We start from the raw sequence: 20,052 nt of genomic DNA on the forward strand, positions 1-20,052 counted from the left end.
GCACGCCCCCGACCCTTCTGAGGATAAGCGGTAAAGAAAATGGATGGATGGATGGATTTCGAGACATATTCTTATAAAAGTAGTACATCACAACATACAGAAAGACAGATCAAATTAAACTAACTCTGGTTAGTTGTCCCTAATCTTAGATTGACAAGGTATTTCTGTCTCATAGAATTTAAATAAAATTTACAAATGTCTCCACAACTTTTATTTTCTCCACAACTGACCGCTTGCAACGCCACTTTGCTTCATCTGCATTCAGTGGTTGGCACCTAATATAGGTAAATTAGTGCTCTTTCTGCTCAGAAGTGTACACTACTTCACCTCACTATATCCATTGAACTGGGTAGTCTGTAGGAATACTCGATTAAGACACAATTTGTAGGTTTACTCTTGTAAACACGAGTACGTATACTCAGTAGTCTCAAGTAGGCTACTCACAGGCTTGGGGAGTAACGGAATACATGTAAGGGGATTACATAAAGATTACCAAAAACAACAACAACAAAAAAATGTTCCATTACAGTTGTGTGTGTGTGGCCGCGTGTGTGCTTGTCAGCGAAGGGAGGGGTTGCTACCTCTACCTGCACAGGTTGCCTACATAAGTTTAATTAGTCTTTTTTTTCCATTTCACTTGGTACAATACACACAGTGAGTCGTGGATAGGTTTTAAACCCCTTTATGAAACTAGGCAGCACAGTGAACTAGAGGTTTGCACGTTTGTCTCACACTTCTGAGGTTTTGGATTTGAATTGGATTTGTTTCATTCCAAAAACATGCATATTAAAGATATACAGAACAAGACAGGACATATATATCCATATACATTTTATTGATATTGAATTTCTTTTGTCATATATATTGGAATAATCCAAAAGTAATTGAATGTAATCAAGTTATTACTTTAATATTGTCGTACTTGGGTTACGTTACTGACTACATTTGTTTTGAAAACATGTAACTAGTAACTATCGGAATGCATTTTTAACTTCACCCTCCCAACCCTGGCTACTCAGTATGGCTACTGTTTTACATTAATAGACAAGTCCGCCTAGTAAAACACGAGTAGGCCTAGTCAGTAGTCTGAAGTACTAGTCTGATTTAATACACAATCGGTAGTCTATATTTAACACACAAGTACCCCTGGGTCTATGTACTCCGTTTATAAATAAGTACTCGCTATGTTTTTGTTAATGCATAAGTACCAGTTTTCCTCACGGGGTCAGAAACATCATTACATAAGATTAAAATTTTGACAAAAGAGTTGGATGAGTGAACGGGAACATTATACACAGTATTATTTTCCACATTGTAGTCGCGGTGCATGCCAATGAGAACTGTATATATGTAGCGCCGCCCCCGAAAGGACTTTCTTGAAGCAACAGGAAGCAACAACCCCCCGAAAGAGTGCAGGCTGAGAGGAAAGGGTCGGTGGAGGTCGAACTCGTATCGAGTGATTGTCTTTTCTCGATCGAGATCCGCGGGCAAGCTGCAGAAGTTTGTGGCCGCCCCTGACCACTTGTGTGTCGGGGTGAACCTCGACGTGGCACCACATCGACAAGCATGTCCGCCTCGTAAAGCTCCAAAGGAAGCGGACCCGCTTCTGGGGGACACACACGAAGGTAAGATACTGTGAAGCATCGATGTGTATGATTAATATATTATATTTTCTTTTTTTTTTTTCCTCCCCCCCAACTCTCCATCCGTGGGGGCGACAGTTTTACCTAATGTGTCGCACGTAGCTTTTTTATTTATTTGTTTTTTTTTTTACAGGTCACTTTTGCTTTTGGGGTGCGCCACCTCAGAGAACGTGGAGGTGTGGCGGTGCTCCTTTGTTTTGTCACTTTCGTGTTCACTTAGGAGTTAACAAAAGACGAAGCAGCACCACGTGTTGCGCTTCCCGTCCGTCCTGGCCTGGTTCTCTCTCTCTCTGCCTCCGCCCACCGGCCTCTTGTGTCCTCATGGGTTAAATAACTAACATAATGTTGCCGAGAAATACCCCTGAATGTGGATTAGAACAGTCCCACAGTCAACAGGGGCTATCTTTTATGGCAAGGGTGTCAAACTCTTTTGTCTCGGGCCGCATTGTAGTTATGATTTCCCTCATGGGGCTCTTAGAACAGTGAAATGTTTCACCACCAAATCATGTTATTACCCTTACACAACATTGAGGGATAACTAGTTTTGAAATCAGAAGACAAGGATAATAGTTTGTTCAAGTATTGTTTAGATTACTGTAGAAGAAGGGTTTGGTAACAGAAAAATGCAATATCTCAATATTATTGTTTATTATTATGCCAATTTGGGTACAGATTTGAGAAAAAAAATCACAGAAGTTGATGAGCATGATTTGCTTTCGCGGGCCACATAAAATGATATGGCGGGCCGCATCTGGGCCCCGGGCCTTGAGTTTGACAACTATGTTTGAAGGGACAAATGGGGGAGGTCAGTGTTCAGGTGAATGACCTCAGTGTTAGGAGACGTGTTGTGTCCAGCTGCTTGTGTCATTGAACAATGAAATGTTACAAAGATACAAAGTGATCAGTTCTGGGTTTAAATCTCAGTGGAGTTGTTGTTCTCCCCATGTTTGTTAAAGGTGTAACAATTAATCGATTACTAGACAACATTTCGATTATCAATTAGTCGACTACTATTTTGATAATCGTTTTGAGCCCTTGTTTAACTTCAAAATGTCCACATTTCTATGTCAGCCTCTTGACGGTAAATATTCTCGGATTTCTGTAGCCCTCCATGAAAGCAGACTGGTTATCTTTGTGTTTAATCAAAATAAGACTTTTGAAAACAAATATCAACATTTTTCCATATTTCCTGACATCCATCCATCCGCTTATCCACACTTGGGTCGCGGGCTTGCTGGAGGCAAACCCAGCTATCTTCGGGCGGGAGGCGGGGTATATTTCCTGACATGTTACAGGCCAAACCAGTAACTGAATCATAATCAATTTATGGGGGGAAACAAATTTAAAAATCAATTAAATCTATGAAAAAAATAATTGTTATTGCCAGCCCTAGTATGAATAACGTGTATTTGTCATGTAGTTGAATCTGAAGCAGCCTTCCTTCTCATTAAAGGTGGAGTTTGCAGTTTTCAAAAAGTTAGCAAGATTTGACTGTAGCCTTACTTCACTGCTCATGACTGAATGGATATTTAGAGCCGACCCATCAATAGAAAAGCGAGTTAAGATGGCCGTTGTTGTTGAGGGACGCTTTCAGACAAGCTCGAAGCCGCCAGCAGCAATGAAGCCGAAATGCTACTCGCAGGTGAAAAAAAAATGTCCGCTGGCACAGATTTATTTATTTTCCTCCCAATTAACATGATATACAGTGGGTACGGAAAGTATTCAGGCCCCCTTAAATTTTTCACTCTGTTTTATTGCAGCCGTTTGCTAAAATCATTTAAGTAAATTTTTTCCTCATTAATGGACACACAGCACACTATATTGACAGAAAAAAATGGAATTGTTTTCATTTTTACATATTTATTAAATAAGAAACCTTTACTGTGACACTCATATTTAACTCGGGTGCTGTCCATTTCTTCGGATCGTGGATATGAGAGGGAACGCCCATGCTTCAGGTTTACTCCACTCACAGTGCGCTTCTCTGGTGTGTGTCGAATTTACATGCCATTTTTTGGGCCTGCTTCGTGCCACTAATTGTTGGTTAATCACGCTACGAAGTGATTGAGGCAAAAAAAGAGTGCACTACTTGGCTGCAACTAGCAGAGCAATATTGATTGAAGAGGCACACAACAAAAGTGGTATGTAAGGTCTCTTCTCTTGTTAATTTGAGTATTTTCTTAGCATTTGGCAGTGATTCCCAACAAGGGTGCCGTGGCACACAAGTGTGCTGTGAGAGATCACCAGGGGTGCCGCTGGAAATTATTCAGTTTCGATTAACTTGTCCAAAAATTATTGATTGATTACACACATATCATTCTTCAGCTATATATGCCAGGTACGTATAGTGACTGTCATAACAATGACATTCCCTTCCATTAGATGGCAGAAGGTATGATAAACCTGGGTACCCATCCACCTGTTGCCATTCATACAAGTACTGTGTATCAGCTGTGTTCAATTAAACAGGCCCAAATTTCACAGTCAAGTAAATTTATGAGTAAATTGAGACGGTCATTATTTCAGTATTCACACTGTTTGTGACATTTTTATTTGGTGGTGTGCCGTCAGTCACCACGGTGAACAAGTGGTTAGCACATCAGCCTCACAGTTCTAAGGACCGGGGTTCAAATCCCGGCCCCGCTTGTGTGGAGTTTGCATGTTCTCCCTCTGCCAGCGTGGGTTTTCCCCGGGCACTCCGGTTTCCTCCCACATACCAAAAACATGCATGGTAGGTTGATTGAAGACTCTAAATTGCCCGTAAGTGTGAATGTGAGTGTGAATGGTTCTTTGTTTCTATTTGCCCTGTCATTGGCTGGCGACAGGTTCAGGGTGTAGCCCGCCTCCCGCCTAAAAATAGCTGAGATAGGCTCCAGCAGCCCTCGACCCTAGTGAGGATAAGCGGTAAAGAAAATGGATGGATGGATGGGTGTGCCATCAGATTTTTCTTTTATAAAATGGGGGCTTGGGCTCAGTAAAGGTTGGGAAACACTGCAGTAGATAGCCAGTTTAGTTTAGTTTAATAAGGAAATGTCATAGTTAATAATAAATGACAGCACGGTTAGCTTAAGACAATGACTCAGCTGTGTTCAGCATGAAACATCACTTCCACATTTTCACAACAATTTACTTAAATACCGTATATCAGTTTTTCACAATGTGTCTGTCAGTCTGCCATTTCCGCCATGACAGCCAAAGCCAGCCAGTCACAGTTTGCCAGCCACAGTCAGTTACATGTAAGCCTGTCATGAAAAAACATTTTTTAGGACGATATATTTTCCCAGAAAATATCATGAGAAACAATAGTATCGTTGATGTTTGACACTTTGCCACTGATATAATAATTATATATCCATCCATCCATTTTCTGTACCGCTTATCCTCACTAGGTTCGCGGGCTTGCTGGAGCCTATCCCAGTGGATGAGAGGCAAAACGTCTTCTAAGATGACCACAACAATCCTGAATGAATAATGTTTTTTTTAATGCCTCTGAAATCATAAAAAAATAAGGCCTGCCCTTATTATTTTTTTATTATTATTATATTTTATTTTTTGTTGTTAAATCATTATTGTTTCCATTATTGTTATTGTTGTTGTTATTATTATAATTATAATCTTGTTTTTGTAATTAATTGGTTTTCTTTACTCTGTGATATGGATCCCCCTGGGTCTGAAATAAAGAATAAAGAGCTGCAAGACTAGCCTGTTTTACATGGAGCCTTCTTTTCCAATTCCTGTATAATCGCTTTAGAAGCCCAAACCCGCATGAAAATGCTCCGTATAAACACCTCAATCGGAATAAACAGGCTGAATTTGAATCGAATTTAATTCGGTTTCACGGGTGGAATATTTCTTTTGGCAAACTGATCACAAGTACATTTTTGTCATGAAGATGTCATTCAGATTAATCGGGGGAAAAGCTCTGTCTGAGCATGCTTCGTCTCGATGTAAATGCGCAGTGATGTCATTGTTTATGCATGATGTAAATATGGTGGCTCCAGACAGAGCTCCTATGCGACGGAGATCTTGTTTTTAACAACTTACTGTATGTTATTTTTATCAAGTGTTTTTAAAAAAAGAAGAAAAAGAAAAACAACTCCCAACTACTGTGCTGAATAGACGGCGGACCTCCATCTAGATAACTGACGTGACTTTCATGTCAAAGTGCACGTCACACGGCTGTCCCCATTAAATGGAGTGCACATCATGTATACACCCAATTGGAAATAGATCACATCACATGTAAACAGTTGACCAGAGATCTTCAATCAGAATGATTTTAGTCTGAATGAAAAAAAAGTCTCCAAATATACCCCGGCTACCGTGTGGTTGGTCCGCTGAAGACGAGCCCTTCACCTGTCAATCAAATATACTTTGACGTTCACTGTAGTCACCTCGTGGCTGAATAACGTGTGCCACTGGGGTTATGCTTACCAAACAGTTAACGTTCCAGTGTTTGTTTTAATTGGGGACTAACACACACAACAACTCGGAGAGTTAGCGACTTCGCCGCGGCGGAGCGGGCTATTTAGCTCCTTAACTCACTAGCTCGTTAGCTCACAGACTAGCTTGTTAGCTCACGAACACAGCAAACAGTTAACTTTCCCTTAAGTGTCTCTGTTGTGTGAATCTGTTGAGTATTGGACGGAGTATTGGACGGAGTCAACTCCAGCAAGAGTGGTTCAGTCCAGCGTTCCATGAGCCCACTAGCGGCTAATGACACAGCCGTACAACTACCTCTGCTCACTGTGTGATCCACACACTATCTCACAATAACAATGACCGTATAACGAATCTGGAAAAACTATCGTGTCCATTTTTGTATTCGAACGATAAGTCGCTATAGTAATTATCGTGACAGGCCTACATGGGTGGGATGTTTGTGTTTTAAATGGACTTAGAGGTTTGTTGTGTTGCCAGTTTTTGTTGCAACTTTCTTCATACAAATGCAACATACCGGCTCGTTGTTCATCTGGCCTGAATCCAAAATGTTCCCACACCCCTGCTGTGTTAGGAACTTTGTATAATTGTACAACTACAGTCGTTGGAAAACGTTCGAGTATGATAATTCTCTTTTTCGCTGCTTCACCTGCTTCAAAGTTGTCCACACCCCTCTGTGTGTGTGTGTAGGTGTGTATGGGTGTGTGTGGTCCCGCCTCCCACAGCGGTTGAGCACGTTGACTGACAGGAGAGTGAGTGATGTATGTAAACAAACATGCATGTAAATGACAATTTATCAAGTCCAGAAAAAGCTATCGTGTCCATATTATTTATCGAACGGTAGGACAATATACTATAGTATTTATCGTGATGGGCCTAGCTACACCCCCCTATTTAAGACCTTGTTGACGATCCAATCAGTGTCAGAGTATCTGACAGTCATTCATGCAAGACACAACAATGCTATCCGTGAATCCACTCTGCTTTTCTTCCACGACCGGGAGTTCTGCCAGATCAAGTTTGCCCAGCCTTCAACTTGCAACCTCAAGTTGTGCTGTTTCCCGGGGCCCATGGCGGTTGGGGCTTCTGCTACAATGTCCACAAAGTGTGTTTTTCCTGCCTGTTCTCTGTGAATTAGAAATTAAGAAAACAATGAAGTTTGAGCATTCCTAACCTGTAATCTGTGGATACGGAGCATTACATGACCCAAACAAGTTCCCAATCTTCAAAGCTTCACCCTCCCGACTGTGAAGTTGACTGCTCTGTATCCTTTGTAGCTTAGAAGTCATCTGTCACAGTTAAAGTTAAGATTAAGTACTTTTTAAAGTTCTTTCAAACTATTCCGGTGTGCTGCACTTGGGTCCTACATCATACTCACCTTGTGTCACAGTTGCTAAAACACATTTCTTGAAACCTCCCCCCAAAACTTCTAACCGCATTCACAAAACTCAAACTATCACTTCGGAACCAGTCATAGTGTGTTCAAAACCAAACAATGTGTTCAGATCATACACACAGCAAGTAAAAATAGATTCACCACAGAGTGCAGCATGTAGCAAAAAATGCTTATTGTCAATGCATTTAGCAAAAGTATATTATAGTAAAACTGATATCTACATTCAGCTAAAAAAAGATGAAAGAAAAGCACATTACTGCATAGTAAAATTTCATTTAATGTCTCATACAGCAGTGTTGTGCATTTAATCAACTTTTCCTCTTATGAAGCAACCTCACAAAAGTGAAGTTACATTCCGCCATCCTAACAGCATTTGTTTAACAAACAACAAGCTGGGCAGCCATTTAAGAGTGTTAATATTTTGGAAGACAAGGTAATGAGAGGGACACACTACCAAAGGCAGTCGATTCATTGCCCAAAGTGTTTGGCTTTTCAAGTGGTTCTGTTAATTTGCCGCTGCACTTCAATCACTGTCCCCTGCAGAAACAATCCAAGCTGCACCCCATTTCTCCCCCTTGAACAAGCTGTGGTCCCAGCAGGGCTTGGAGCCACCATCAAAGTCACACACACATTAGTTATGCAATGTGTGTGTGACTACAGCATTAGTTTATCCAAAAGGATTAGGCCACTCAGGTAATAATTGATCTACAGAAAAGTCAATTTTCACTATTAAAAAGTGATGAGAAGTAAGGCAGAAAAGCCTTAACATTTGGCATTTCGTAATAAACGTCTACTGAGTTATCATGGGAGGTCAGGAACTCTTTTGTACACAGACACGGGTCGTTACGCCACAAAACCTTTGCTTTTTTAGTCCTGCTATCGGGTAATGGAAACGTATTGTCATAGGCTCACCTGTTAATAGTGGATATTCTTCCAAGGATGTTCCAAAATTATTTAGTGAAATTCCACATATAAATGATGTCATTAAATAAAACGATGGTTTTTGTTAGGCAAAATAAGTTAAATTCAGATTAAAATTAGACACCAAAAACATGCACGGGGTTACCTGTAATTGAAGACTCTAAATTGTCCATGTGAATGGTTGTTTATCTGTACATGCCCTGCTATTGAAGTCTAGCGTGTGCCCTGCCTCTTGCCCAAAATCAGCCTTATTAGGCTACAGTTCACCTTCAACCCAAATGAGGACAAGCGCCAAAGATGGAAAATGGAAACGCAAATCATTGAGGACTGCATTCAGAATCATACACAAAATGAAAATGAAAATGTAATGCATGGTGGCGGTCAACGACACATGATGTCCTAGAGGTCCATTAGATTAAATTCTCGGAAGGGGGAGGACCAGTCAATAGCTTTAATACCTTCGTCATCCATGAGATGAACCCAGGGCCCACTGGACCAGAATTGTCTGAGAATGGGTGTCATCCCTTTACAAGTCAGAAAGGATGAAGGAGATGGAAATGGTCTGTAGCCACCACCTAATTCCCGACCAGTAGTTGTCTTCCTAGTCTGACTACTTACCGATTACTACTATCTTACTAGTTCCTTACAAGTTTGCAATTGGCTGGCAACCATTCCAAACTGTACACGTTCCCTCAGCCCTGATAGGCTCCAGTTCACCTGCAACCTGCACCTGCAAAATGGATGGGTTACCTTACCAATTTTCTCTCCTTTATACCTGCCGTCTGTCCCATTTGCACAAGAGCACATGCAATTAATTTGCACTTGTTGATAACACAGAAATGTTATTTACCTGGAATGAATTACAGGCATCAGTGACTCGGTCCATATCCCCTGTGAATCTTTGAGTAATTGACAGCGCCGCCGCCCCAAAAAAGGTTTATAATTGGCTAAAGATGCCACAAGATGATGTCAAAAACACTACTTTTGTCTTAATGAAGTTCCTTAACTCACTTAAACAAAGTTTCTTGGCACCAAGATGACACCAAAGCAATGCATTGTGTCTTGAGCACAAAAACAGCGAATAGGTGAGTTTGTCAGAAAATAACAGAGCATTGGTTCCCCCCCCCCAAAAAAAAATCAGCAAAAATGTGAATTTGCGAATACCGAAATAGGAATAAGAAATCCAGCTGTATTTTGTTGGACTGTATTTAAATATGATCACAAATGACCAAAACAAGGTAAAGCTTTATCCAGATTTAGAATGCCAAATCTAAAAATGGACAATTGTTTAAGCCTCAGCTTTGTGCTCTCTGGTTGTTCTCGCATGGTTATTGTAAGATAATGTAATGTGATCTATATTTCTGTCTCTCAGTGTGAAACCGGTCATGGCCCATGGCACCAGCTTCCAGTATGAGCGAGTGGCAGAAATAGGCGGCGGTGCTTACGGGACCGTTTATAAGGCCCGTGACACGGAGAGTGGTCAATTTGTGGCTCTAAAAAGCGTGCGGGTCCAGACAGACCATAATGGCCTCCCCATCTCCACGGTCAGAGAGGTGGCTTTGTTAAAGCGACTAGAGCAGTTTGACCATCCCAACGTGGTCAGGTAAGACAGTGGTGCGCACTCAGCCTGTTGTGTGCGGGTTCTTGCGAACATACCCTCAAATATCATCATTGTTCTCTTGACCATACCAGGCTCATGGACGTATGTGCCACCCAGCGGTCAGACCAGGAGACTAAAGTCACTTTAGTCTTTGAACACGTGGAGCAAGACCTCAAGACGTACTTGGAGAAAGCCCCAGCTCCAGGATTGGCGCCCGAACGCATCAAAGTGAGCACCTTCTCTCAAATTATAATGTTCAACAGTTTTAAACATAACCATTTGTTAGATTTAAACACACTGGCACGAGATCAGGTGCAGTATCCCATCACACAATAAGCTCCAATACCAGATGTTGATACAGTGCTGTGAAAAAGTATTGGCTCCCTTCTCAAATTCTTATTTTTTTGCATAGTTTCTCCTCTTTAAGATCATCAAACAAATGTAAATATCAAAGAAATATAACCCAAGTGAACTTAAAATATTGTTTTTAAATGGTGGTTGCATTTATTAAGGGAAAAAAAACTGTTCAAAGTTACAAGGTACAAGTTACTTTTATTGTCAATTCTTCAATATGCGTAACACATAGAGAGGATTGAAATTACGGTACTCAAGGGCCCGCGGTGCTACAAAAGACAGTACAAATAATAACATCAATATAAAAGCTAAATAAACTATAGTATATACAGTACAAAAAGTATTAATTGAATGTGCAAATATCAAAGGTCAGGTGACGTGTGCAACATAGTCAAGGTCAGAGAACCAAGGCAAATAAGACATTTATAAATCAGATGACAAAACCCCAATGCTGCTGAAGTGGCTGGTGCGACCCCGAGTCTGGTGTGATTGCGTGCGTGTCCATCTACATGTTTGCGGGGCATCAGAATTCAGAGTTCAGATGGGCAGAGGACAGAAGAGGTAGGGGGAGAAGAGCGGGTAGAGAGTTCAGATTCCTGACAGCCTGATGAATAAAACTGTCTTTGAGTTGACTAGTCCTGGCCCGCAGACTCCACATTCTCCTGCCTAATGGCAGCAGACTGAAGAAGCTGTGTGACGGATGGGTGGCATCCCCCGCTCTGCGGAGGGCTTTGCGGGTGAGACGGGTGCTGTAAATGTCCCGCAGGGATGTTCCTATGATCTTCTCAGCTGCCCTCACTATGCGATGCAGGCTCTGTACCACACAGTGATGCAGCTTGTCAGGATGTTCTCTATGGTTCCTCTGTAGAAAAAGCACCTGGTGGGGGTCGGGGCTTTGGCTCTTCTCAGCTAGAATAGTAGTAGAGATGGTGGTGAGCTTTCTTGGCCAGTGATGAGGTGTTGCTGGTCCAGGAGAGGTCCTCGGTGATGTGCATTCCCAGGTCCTTGGTGCTGCGCAGCCGCTCCACCGCAGCACCGTTGATGTTCAGGTGAGCATGCTGGGAGTGCGCTCTCCTGTATTCCACAACAATCTCCTTGTTTTTTTCCACGTTCAGGGAGAGATTTTTGTCCGTGCACCACCCGGCCAGGCGGCTCACCTCACTCCAGTAGTCTGTCTCGTCCCCGTTGCTGATGAGACCCACCACAGTTGTCGTCTGCAAACTTGATGAAGAGGTTGGAGCTGTATGTCGGTGTGTAGTCATAGGTCAGCAGGGCGAAGAGGAGGGGGCTAAACACACAACCATGAGGGGCCCCCGTGTTCAGAGGGATGGTGCTGGATGTGTTGCTGCCGAGCCGTACTGCCTGCGGTCTCCCTCTCAGAAAGTCCAGCAGCCAGTTGCACATCGAAGTGTTGAGCCCCAGCTGGTCCAGTTTGTAGATCAGTTGTTTAGTGATGATGGACTGACTCAGAACGACTGAGTCGGCAAGCCAGCCGAGGAGGTGTGGTTTCTTTTTACTCCTGCTACTTAGATGCAAACGGAAGTGTGGAAGGAAGAGGAGGTATCTGATTGGCTGTTGTCATGCACATGCCCGTCACGTTAGAGCAAGCCCTGCTCCAATATTTCTGGCCCCAATACACGTGCCACTGCACTATGATTGGCGCATGTATGTTTGTGTACGTGAGTAAAAACATTCACTCGCCACATGGCAAGTAGTGCCAAACAAATAATTTAGTCGCCCAGCGAGTGTTAATTTCGGACCCTGGCGTACTTATACTCTTAAAAACGATCCAATACTACAACACCCAGTACCATCTTGTCATATACTATACTATTTTGTCCTCCCTCAGCATGTGGTGTGTAGTTTGGCAGATAGCGAACAGTTCTTCAAAGATGATTATAATAATAATAATAATTAATTCTATTTATAGGTGCATTTTAAGCCACTTAAGATCACTGTACAAACATAAATTTAGTTAAAGTAAATCAAACAATACAATTAAAAACAGCAAAACATAAAACATCTGTTCAAATGGCAAACGATATGGGAAATGTTAAAGTGAGAAGCTAGTCCGGAGTAGGTGTAATTTTAAGAGGATTAATGAGTCTGTTTCAGAGGTCAGGTGGTAGTCAGTTCCAAATACAGAGGGCAGAGCTGCTGAAGGCTGTCCCCAATGGGGGACAGACGGGCAGAAGGGACGGTGAGGTGATGGAGGACGAAGATCTGAGAGAGCGGGAGGGAAGTCAGCATGATATGGTGGGCCGAAGTTATTGATGGCCTTGAAGTTTTTTTTATATTGGACAGGGAGCCAGTAGAGTTGTTGCAGGGCTGGAGTGATGTGGTGAGTCGAGGGAGTCCTTGTGATAATGCGGGCGGTAGAGTTCTGGAGAATCTGTTTTTGTTGTGACTTGTGGGGGAGACCAAACAGGAAAGAGTTGCAATAATCCAGGCGAGAAGTGACGAGGCTTTGAACAAGGACAACAGCAGTGTGGTGGGTGGGGAATGGACTGAGGCAATTGATGTTTCGTAAGTGAAAGTATGCAGACTGGGTAATGTTTTTTTAAGTGCTAGGAAGGACAGTGTGCTGTTGAGGATGACACCCAGACTCTTAACCTGAGGGGAGGGGGAAACAGAGGAATTACCAAGCGTAATGGAAAAAAAGTCAATTTTGGCTAGCATGGATTTGGTAACTATGAGCAGGATTTCGGTTTTATCACTGTTGAATTGTATAAAGTTGGATGAGAACCAGTGTTTGAGTTCAGAGAAGCAGTCAGTAAGTCAGGAGGAAGGTGCTGGTGAATCTTGAGTTTTGCATCAAAGAATGACATAAGGGAATTGCAGAAAGCAGATGAGTATAAGTGGGAGGGAATGGAGTACGGTGGGAGTGAAATATCCTCAATCTGGGAAAATGGTGCCTTGGTGTTGCCTTTGTTTTTATGGATTAGGGCTGTGTAGTGGGTCGATTTGGCTTGAAATAGACTTTGTCTTTGTAGTGGTTAAGATGGTCCTTGTGTATACTGAGTCTGGTTTTCTTGTGGAGGTGTTCGATTTGACGACCTTTGGATTTTAATTGTCGCAGTGCAAGGGTGATAGTCAAGGTGCACTTGCTTCAAGCTGTTAATTGACACTTCCAGTTGAAGCTTCCAGAAAAACTAACAAAAAATAAAGTGAATTACACGTTCTATGTTGAAGTCAACACATACCTTGGTCTTGCAAACGGTCGCTAGCTTAATGCCAACACATGTTGTGAAATGGTATCCACAGGTTAACGAATAGCATCAATGTTGCAGAATAAGCCTTTAAATCACAAGTATTGGAACACAAATGGCGCAGAAACATATGGGGAAAGAAGATATTGCAATACTCATGGGCATTAGTTCTACTCTGCGAAAGACGAACTATATTACTGCAGCTTTACTGCGACATTCTTTTGTTTTCATCAAATCTACGTGTTATCTGCATACATGCACCGCAATGCCCTCTTGGAGGCCAAGGCACACACAACAGAAGCAGCACATATACCACCCACACAAGTGGAATAGCATCATTCTGAGTGCATAACAAGTGTTGTATTTAAGTGAACTTTATGCCAAGTTTGTGTTTTGAACAATATGTGATTGTGTGTATAAATAGTGCTATATATTTTAGTGACCCTAGGCCATGTTCATTGAAAGTTTGTTTTTGAGCAATATTTGATTAGAATGAAACACATTTTTAATCTTAATCACAAGACATAATTGCATAATCAATTATCAGTAGTCAGTATGTAGTCAATGTAAGTACTTGTACTCTCGTACTCGGTCTGAAAAAAGTGGTAGCGGTGCATCCCCAGTTTCTAATAGCGTTGCAGGATATAAAGTGCTTTGGGGAAAAAATCTGTGAATAGCTGAGTCCGTGGGTGTCGAACTGGGAGTATGTACATGTCCCTGTATTCTCAAATACTAATAATCATATTGTACAAATAATACCTCCGTGAGCATTATTGCATCAAAAGTCAGCACAGTTGTTTTGGATATCATTAGTTTCTGCAGATAGTCCTGTAAGTTTGTAGTTTCCGATCAAATGTACCTGCTTGGTTTTCTCCAGGACTTGATGAAACAGCTGCTGTGTGGTCTGGCATTCCTGCACTCAAACCGTGTGATGCACAGAGACCTGAAACCAGAGAATATTTTGGTAACCAGCCAGGGTCAGGTGAAGCTCGCTGACTTCGGACTGGCACGCATGTACAGCTGCCACATGGCCCTGACTCCTGTGGTAAGAACCAGCAGACGTTTATATATTTATCATGGTTACACATTAGTTGTATATTTACAGTGTACATGTTTACAAAATCCAGCAATGGAGTCATTTTACTTTAAACACATTACACACTTAATTAGGGCTGTGAAAATAAAACGGCTAATTCGAATAAGTCAACCACAAAAATTTGTCGAAGAAAAAAGTTTCTACCACAAGGCAATAAGAAATATTAATAAGAGAATATTTGCGCCGCCCGGAACCATTTGGGCACTGTCCATGTTTACCGCACGGAAACAGTATTGGGCCAGTGAAAAACATAGCTAAAAGCCACAGAGGAGTATCTGTAAGTGATTTTTAAGACACTATTAGATGTGTAATGTACATATAACATGATGTATGAGTGAGCTGAGTAGTAGTTAGCTTTTTTTTATTTTTAACAAAAATTGTAATCGCTAATGCTAATCGCAAATGTTATCCGTTTAGCAAAGGCTGATTTTGTTCTCAAATTCTGTACAGAGTTTATACCTGACTCAGTACCACCCTATGCAGTTTAAGGATGGAAGTCAAGCCCTCACAAATGAGGGGGGTGGGGGGGATGGCTTTTTTTGTTTGTTTTTTTACTACTCGACAAAATATCTATTAGGACATTCAATTCTAAAAAGATTCGATAGTGACAGCCCTAAACGGAAAGTTACCACTGTGGTACAGCATTAATGCGAAGCACGTACAGTACATTGCATCTTTGTTTTTAGTTGAGTCGTAGTTCTGCTCTGGCCAGGAATTTGTAGCGCATACTTATAAAAGAAATGCAGCTGAAGTGCATGCAAAATAATCATTATAGCAAAAGCAAAGGAAAGTTTCATTTTTATTATTATATTTTTTAGAACAATTCAAGCTACTGCATTGTCATTATAATAATTATACCACTCTAAAATGAATTAAATTGCTATTTAATAATATATATATATATATATTAAAAAAAGTGTCCTAGAGAATTTGAGGGCGCTTGTAATTGATTAGTTATTGTAATGCATGCCAGACTGATTTAGCGTTGTTACCGGTATACTGTTTTTCTAACTTTACTGCATAATTTCTCTTTGCAATGTTAATTTTTTTAGTCCGCTGGTTTCTAGCGCGATGAGACAGGGTCTTATCCCCACTTCGATATGCATCCTCTTAAGCCTGGCGAAGTTGCCTAAGTTTGGCAGTGAACCACGGTTTGTTGTTATTGAACGTGCGAAACGACTTTGTTGGTACACACACACCTTCACAGAAACAGTGTCCGTATATTCATCCATATTGAATATTAATGAGAAATCCTGCAATCTCAATTGCCGGGCGTAAGAGACCAACTAGAAAAGCTTGAAAAAGGACATCCTGGGCATTTTACGAATCAAATTAAAATGAAATTACAAAGGACATCAGCCATTATGAAAAATTTAAAGAAATGATGGCATGGGACCTATGTCATCAAGCTTTTGAAAATCTGAACATTTTCAAGCTGTGGAAGCTTTAATTTGAACAAATAAGTGTTGATTTTTGCTACTTTTTGCTGCATGCATCTCTAAGGTGGTGACACTCTGGTATCGGCCTCCTGAGGTTTTGCTGCAGTCGAGCTACGCCACACCTGTGGACATCTGGAGCTCCGGATGCATCTTTGCGGAAATGTTCAAACGCAAGTGAGTCAGCAGAAATGCTAATCGGATTAAAAGACACTGGTTCTGACAACAATATAATGCAAGTCCCTGTGTTGGGGACAATCAAATTTGATATTTGATGCTTATGTAGGAAGCAGAAAGCAAAGTTTGTTTGAAATTGTATACATTCACCAGTCATAGAATTAGGTAGACTTTATTTAGCGCAGTTATCTATTAAGAGACAATCACTCACTATGCCATCTTATTTGGTACACATACAATCTAATGAGATCCAATTCAACAGCTGTATAATAAAATGTGTTTTATAAAAGCATTGTTCTTATTGACACAGTGAGATGCACTGCATGTTTTATGCAGTACAGTTCTTCACCGTATAGCAGATTTTCTCTGACAGTGCCAATCGAAAGTCAACTGAAAAAGGCTGACTTCAGATATACAGTAGCTCTTGTATTGAATCTTACTGAATTGCAGCAGTACCTAATAGGGTGATCTAGTGAGCAAGTGTCTCCCAGTTGGACTTTCAGCACATTTGCGGCGTCACATAACTTCTCTTGTTCCAACTGTCAAATTATGACTTTATTTTTGGATGCTACTATCACAATCTGAAAGCCCAGCAAGCAACTAACGTTCTCATCCTAAAACTGCACAACTGTTATTTCTGTTAGACCCTTGTTCTGTGGAGAATCCGAAGTGGACCAACTTGGGAAAATCTTTGAGTGAGTCACGCATTAATGCAGTTACCTCAGTGTGAGATGTACTGGCTGATGATTCCTATTTCTCTGAAATTGAATGTGTCATTGTAGAGTGATTGGTCTGCCACAAGAGGAGGAGTGGCCAATTGGTGTTACACTTTCAAGAAAACACTTCCCCCCTTTCTCGGCTCGCCCAATAACTGACTTTGTTCCAGAGATAAACGAGCAGGGGGCGCAACTGCTGCTGGTAAGATGTCAGTGAGTTGGAAGTGAAGTGACAGCCGATAAGGATGATAACAGAAATGTAACCTGAGACTTCCTGCTGGTCGAGGAAAGTCTTCCTGCTGGTCGAGGAAAAAATGCCAGGATTGCACCATGTTGCATACAACTGTTATCTTTTTAATTCAACAAAAGGCCATTGAAATGTGACGGTCAACATTATGACCACATGTACAATATAATGATTCACAAAAATATTTGCATGCAAAGTTCTGCCTTTACAGAGAGTAAAATTGAGATCATATTGTGGCCTGTTTCTTATGTTTTTACACTCATGAAGCTAAACCAAATTTATATCGCCGAACCAATACAAATTTTGCTGATGTGCCAATTATATTAGCCCATATTGGCCACTTTTTAAGGTGACCATTATTTATATCAATTTCTGTAGGTCAGGGGCTTGAAATTCTAAAAGGCCTGAATTTTATGGTGCAGACCAGTCTGCAAAATTGGCAAACATGCGCAGTGAGAATCCGCCAGGATTTGCACCCCGCCGCAGATGCGCTGTCTACAAAAATAGAGCCTTTAATGTTATCGGTTTGAAGTTTGATTTTTTGAAATGTACAATCAATTAAAAATCAAGAAGATCAACTTATGTGTCAAGTAGAAAATGTTGCTATGCCGCGTCGGTTCTGAATGCTCTCAGCTGCCTGTGGCCCCGCCACCTCTGAAAGGCAGCTCCTATGGTCAGCCTTATTTGTCTTGGGATCTGTCCAATTTCTTCTTTTTAACTTTTGTTGCCCAACTGAACAAGTAGCAAACAACCTAACTGCGCAAGGGCGTGCCCGCAAGTGGATGAGAATGATTAACACCTCATTAGTCACGTCTTTTGTATCTGATTGGTTGCTTTTTCCTTGCTCGTTGGCGGTTTCTTAAAAATCATATTAGCGGTACAAGATGTACTACTGTCAGGTAATATGGCCAGTTTTAACTAAAATTACAAAAAGTGAGGATTTTAATGTGTTTTTAAGCACGTGTATTAAGATGAAAACAATAATAGTTGGTTTAAATTGAAGAACACTTTATTATTCAGTTCTTATGAGACGTTCGGGGGCCCCTACAAATCTCAGGGCCCCAGGCAACTGCTATGTTTGCCAAATGGTAAGTTTGCCCTTGTGCATGGCATTACAAATTTAATGCCACTCTGCTATAACAAGTACACATTCACATTTTTTCCCCCACCCCAAGTATGATTTTCTTCTTGAAATAAAAATAATACATATGGACGTTTCTTCGGTGAAGTCTAATTTTAATTAGGCTTCTCTTTGAGGGTGTGTGGAATCTTTTAGGTTATTGAAAGGGGTGCATGGCTTCAAAAGACTGCTATAGCTAGATGGACATTATTCAGTGGTAACTTATAATTTATCACAGCTCTACAACGCTGATAAAGCGATATTTTTTTCCCATTGAAAACTTATATGATGTAGTATATGTATGGGTGTATGTTAGGTAGTGAAATTTATACAAAATCTGTGTTGTTCTGTTGCGAACGACCGTGATCAGAGAACTTGACCCTGATTCTTTGAAACAAGAAGTTGTCACAATATCTTCTGGTTGCCTGGCAACTGGCCTCGTCCAGGATGTGAACAAAACATCCTGTAAAATGGCAGTTGTCAATGTTTGCAAAGCGGATTCTAAATCATTGGATTTAGAGCCGATGGTCGGCTTGTTTTAGGCTCACCTCATGCCATTCTCAGCAAGACCGTTAATAAACAAGCATCACTTTTCAATTTGACTTTTCTAATATCCCACTCTTCTTTCTTTCTTTCTTTCTTTCTTTCAGGAAATGTTAACCTTTGATCCCTCTGATCGAATATCTGCCCTGAATGCACTAGATCATCCGTATTTCCGCAATGAGGAGATATTGACTGAGACAAAGAGCTGAGCTGCTGCAATAAAACATAGTAACAAGAGAGGTAACTTTGGCCACAAGATTTCACACTCAAGGAGTCCCTCCTGCACCCTGGGATCTTTTGTATTACTACAGTATCGAAAACAACTGAAAAAAAAAAAGGAATCACGTTGAAGAGGAGCGAACTTATGGATCACTGCCATGATTTTTCCAAAATGTAAATGTCACACTTATTGATGTGAACATATCATGACTTAATTGTTTGTGCTCTGTCTGTCCCTCGGCATTTAGTTACAGCCTCCACAAAGAGACAGAATCGACATCTTGGTTGTGAGCAAGTCTTTAGTCAATTGAAAATGCACACCATGACATCAATCACCTTCAGTTGTTTTGGAAAAATGTTTGGCATTACTGGACGACTGAATTCCAATGTTGTTGTTTTTTGTGTGGAAGACCCTCTGAAATCAACCTGCACTGCAACCACAAAGGAATAAAAACACCTTTAATCACAAAACAGCTCAATGACTGAAAGGTTCATTTTGTGTCAAAAGTCATGCCTGCACTAAACATAATCCCAGGCGAACCTTCACAAATCGACCCAAATAAGGTACCCGCCAACAGTTTCACACATGATTGTGAGTTTGTGATGAACTTCCAAATACATAGGAAGGAACTTCCAAAGTCAAAAACAAGACGTTCGGGGTAGGCTGGTTTACCCCCAGTTTGTTCTAATTTCAAAACAATTATAATAGAAATGATCTATTCCAGGGTCAAACTGTCACATGATAAACGTTTGCTACCCAGTGTTTTAGCTTACATTTGTGTCAAATGTCAATGTACAGTGCTTATCAAATCTGTTGGACCACCTCCATCCATCCATCCATTTTCTGAGCCGCTTCTCCTCACTAGGGTCGCGGGCGTGCTGGAGCCTATCCCAGCTGTCATTGGGCAGGAGGCGGGGTACACCCTGAAGTGGTT

The 20,052-nt window shown here is 41.2% G+C and overlaps 1 protein-coding gene across 3 annotated transcripts; it reads left to right on the plus strand.

Annotated features, from left to right (window-relative positions):
* The first annotated feature begins 1,360 nt into the window (after nt 1–1,360).
* On the plus strand, nt 1,361–19,590 carry cdk4 (cyclin dependent kinase 4). 3 transcript variants are annotated; one of them, XM_061785088.1, is made up of 9 exons: nt 9,436–9,485; nt 9,773–10,003; nt 10,093–10,228; nt 14,441–14,608; nt 16,163–16,272; nt 16,917–16,967; nt 17,055–17,190; nt 19,006–19,138; nt 19,366–19,590. In XM_061785088.1, exons 1-8 carry the CDS (start codon nt 9,451–9,453, stop codon nt 19,105–19,107), a joined length of 969 nt encoding a protein of 322 aa, XP_061641072.1. In that variant the 5' UTR covers nt 9,436–9,450; the 3' UTR covers nt 19,108–19,138; nt 19,366–19,590. The 3 variants fall into 3 exon arrangements, with proteins under 3 accessions (XP_061641073.1, XP_061641072.1, XP_061641071.1); XM_061785089.1 differs by lacking the exon at nt 9,436–9,485 and adding an exon at nt 1,361–1,625 and having other exon boundaries at nt 19,006–19,590; XM_061785087.1 differs by having other exon boundaries at nt 19,006–19,590.
* Nucleotides 19,591–20,052: the final 462 nt, after the last annotated feature.

This window comes from Phyllopteryx taeniolatus, chromosome 9 (genome assembly GCF_024500385.1).
Source record: "Phyllopteryx taeniolatus isolate TA_2022b chromosome 9, UOR_Ptae_1.2, whole genome shotgun sequence".
Taxonomy (NCBI): domain Eukaryota; kingdom Metazoa; phylum Chordata; class Actinopteri; order Syngnathiformes; family Syngnathidae; genus Phyllopteryx; species Phyllopteryx taeniolatus.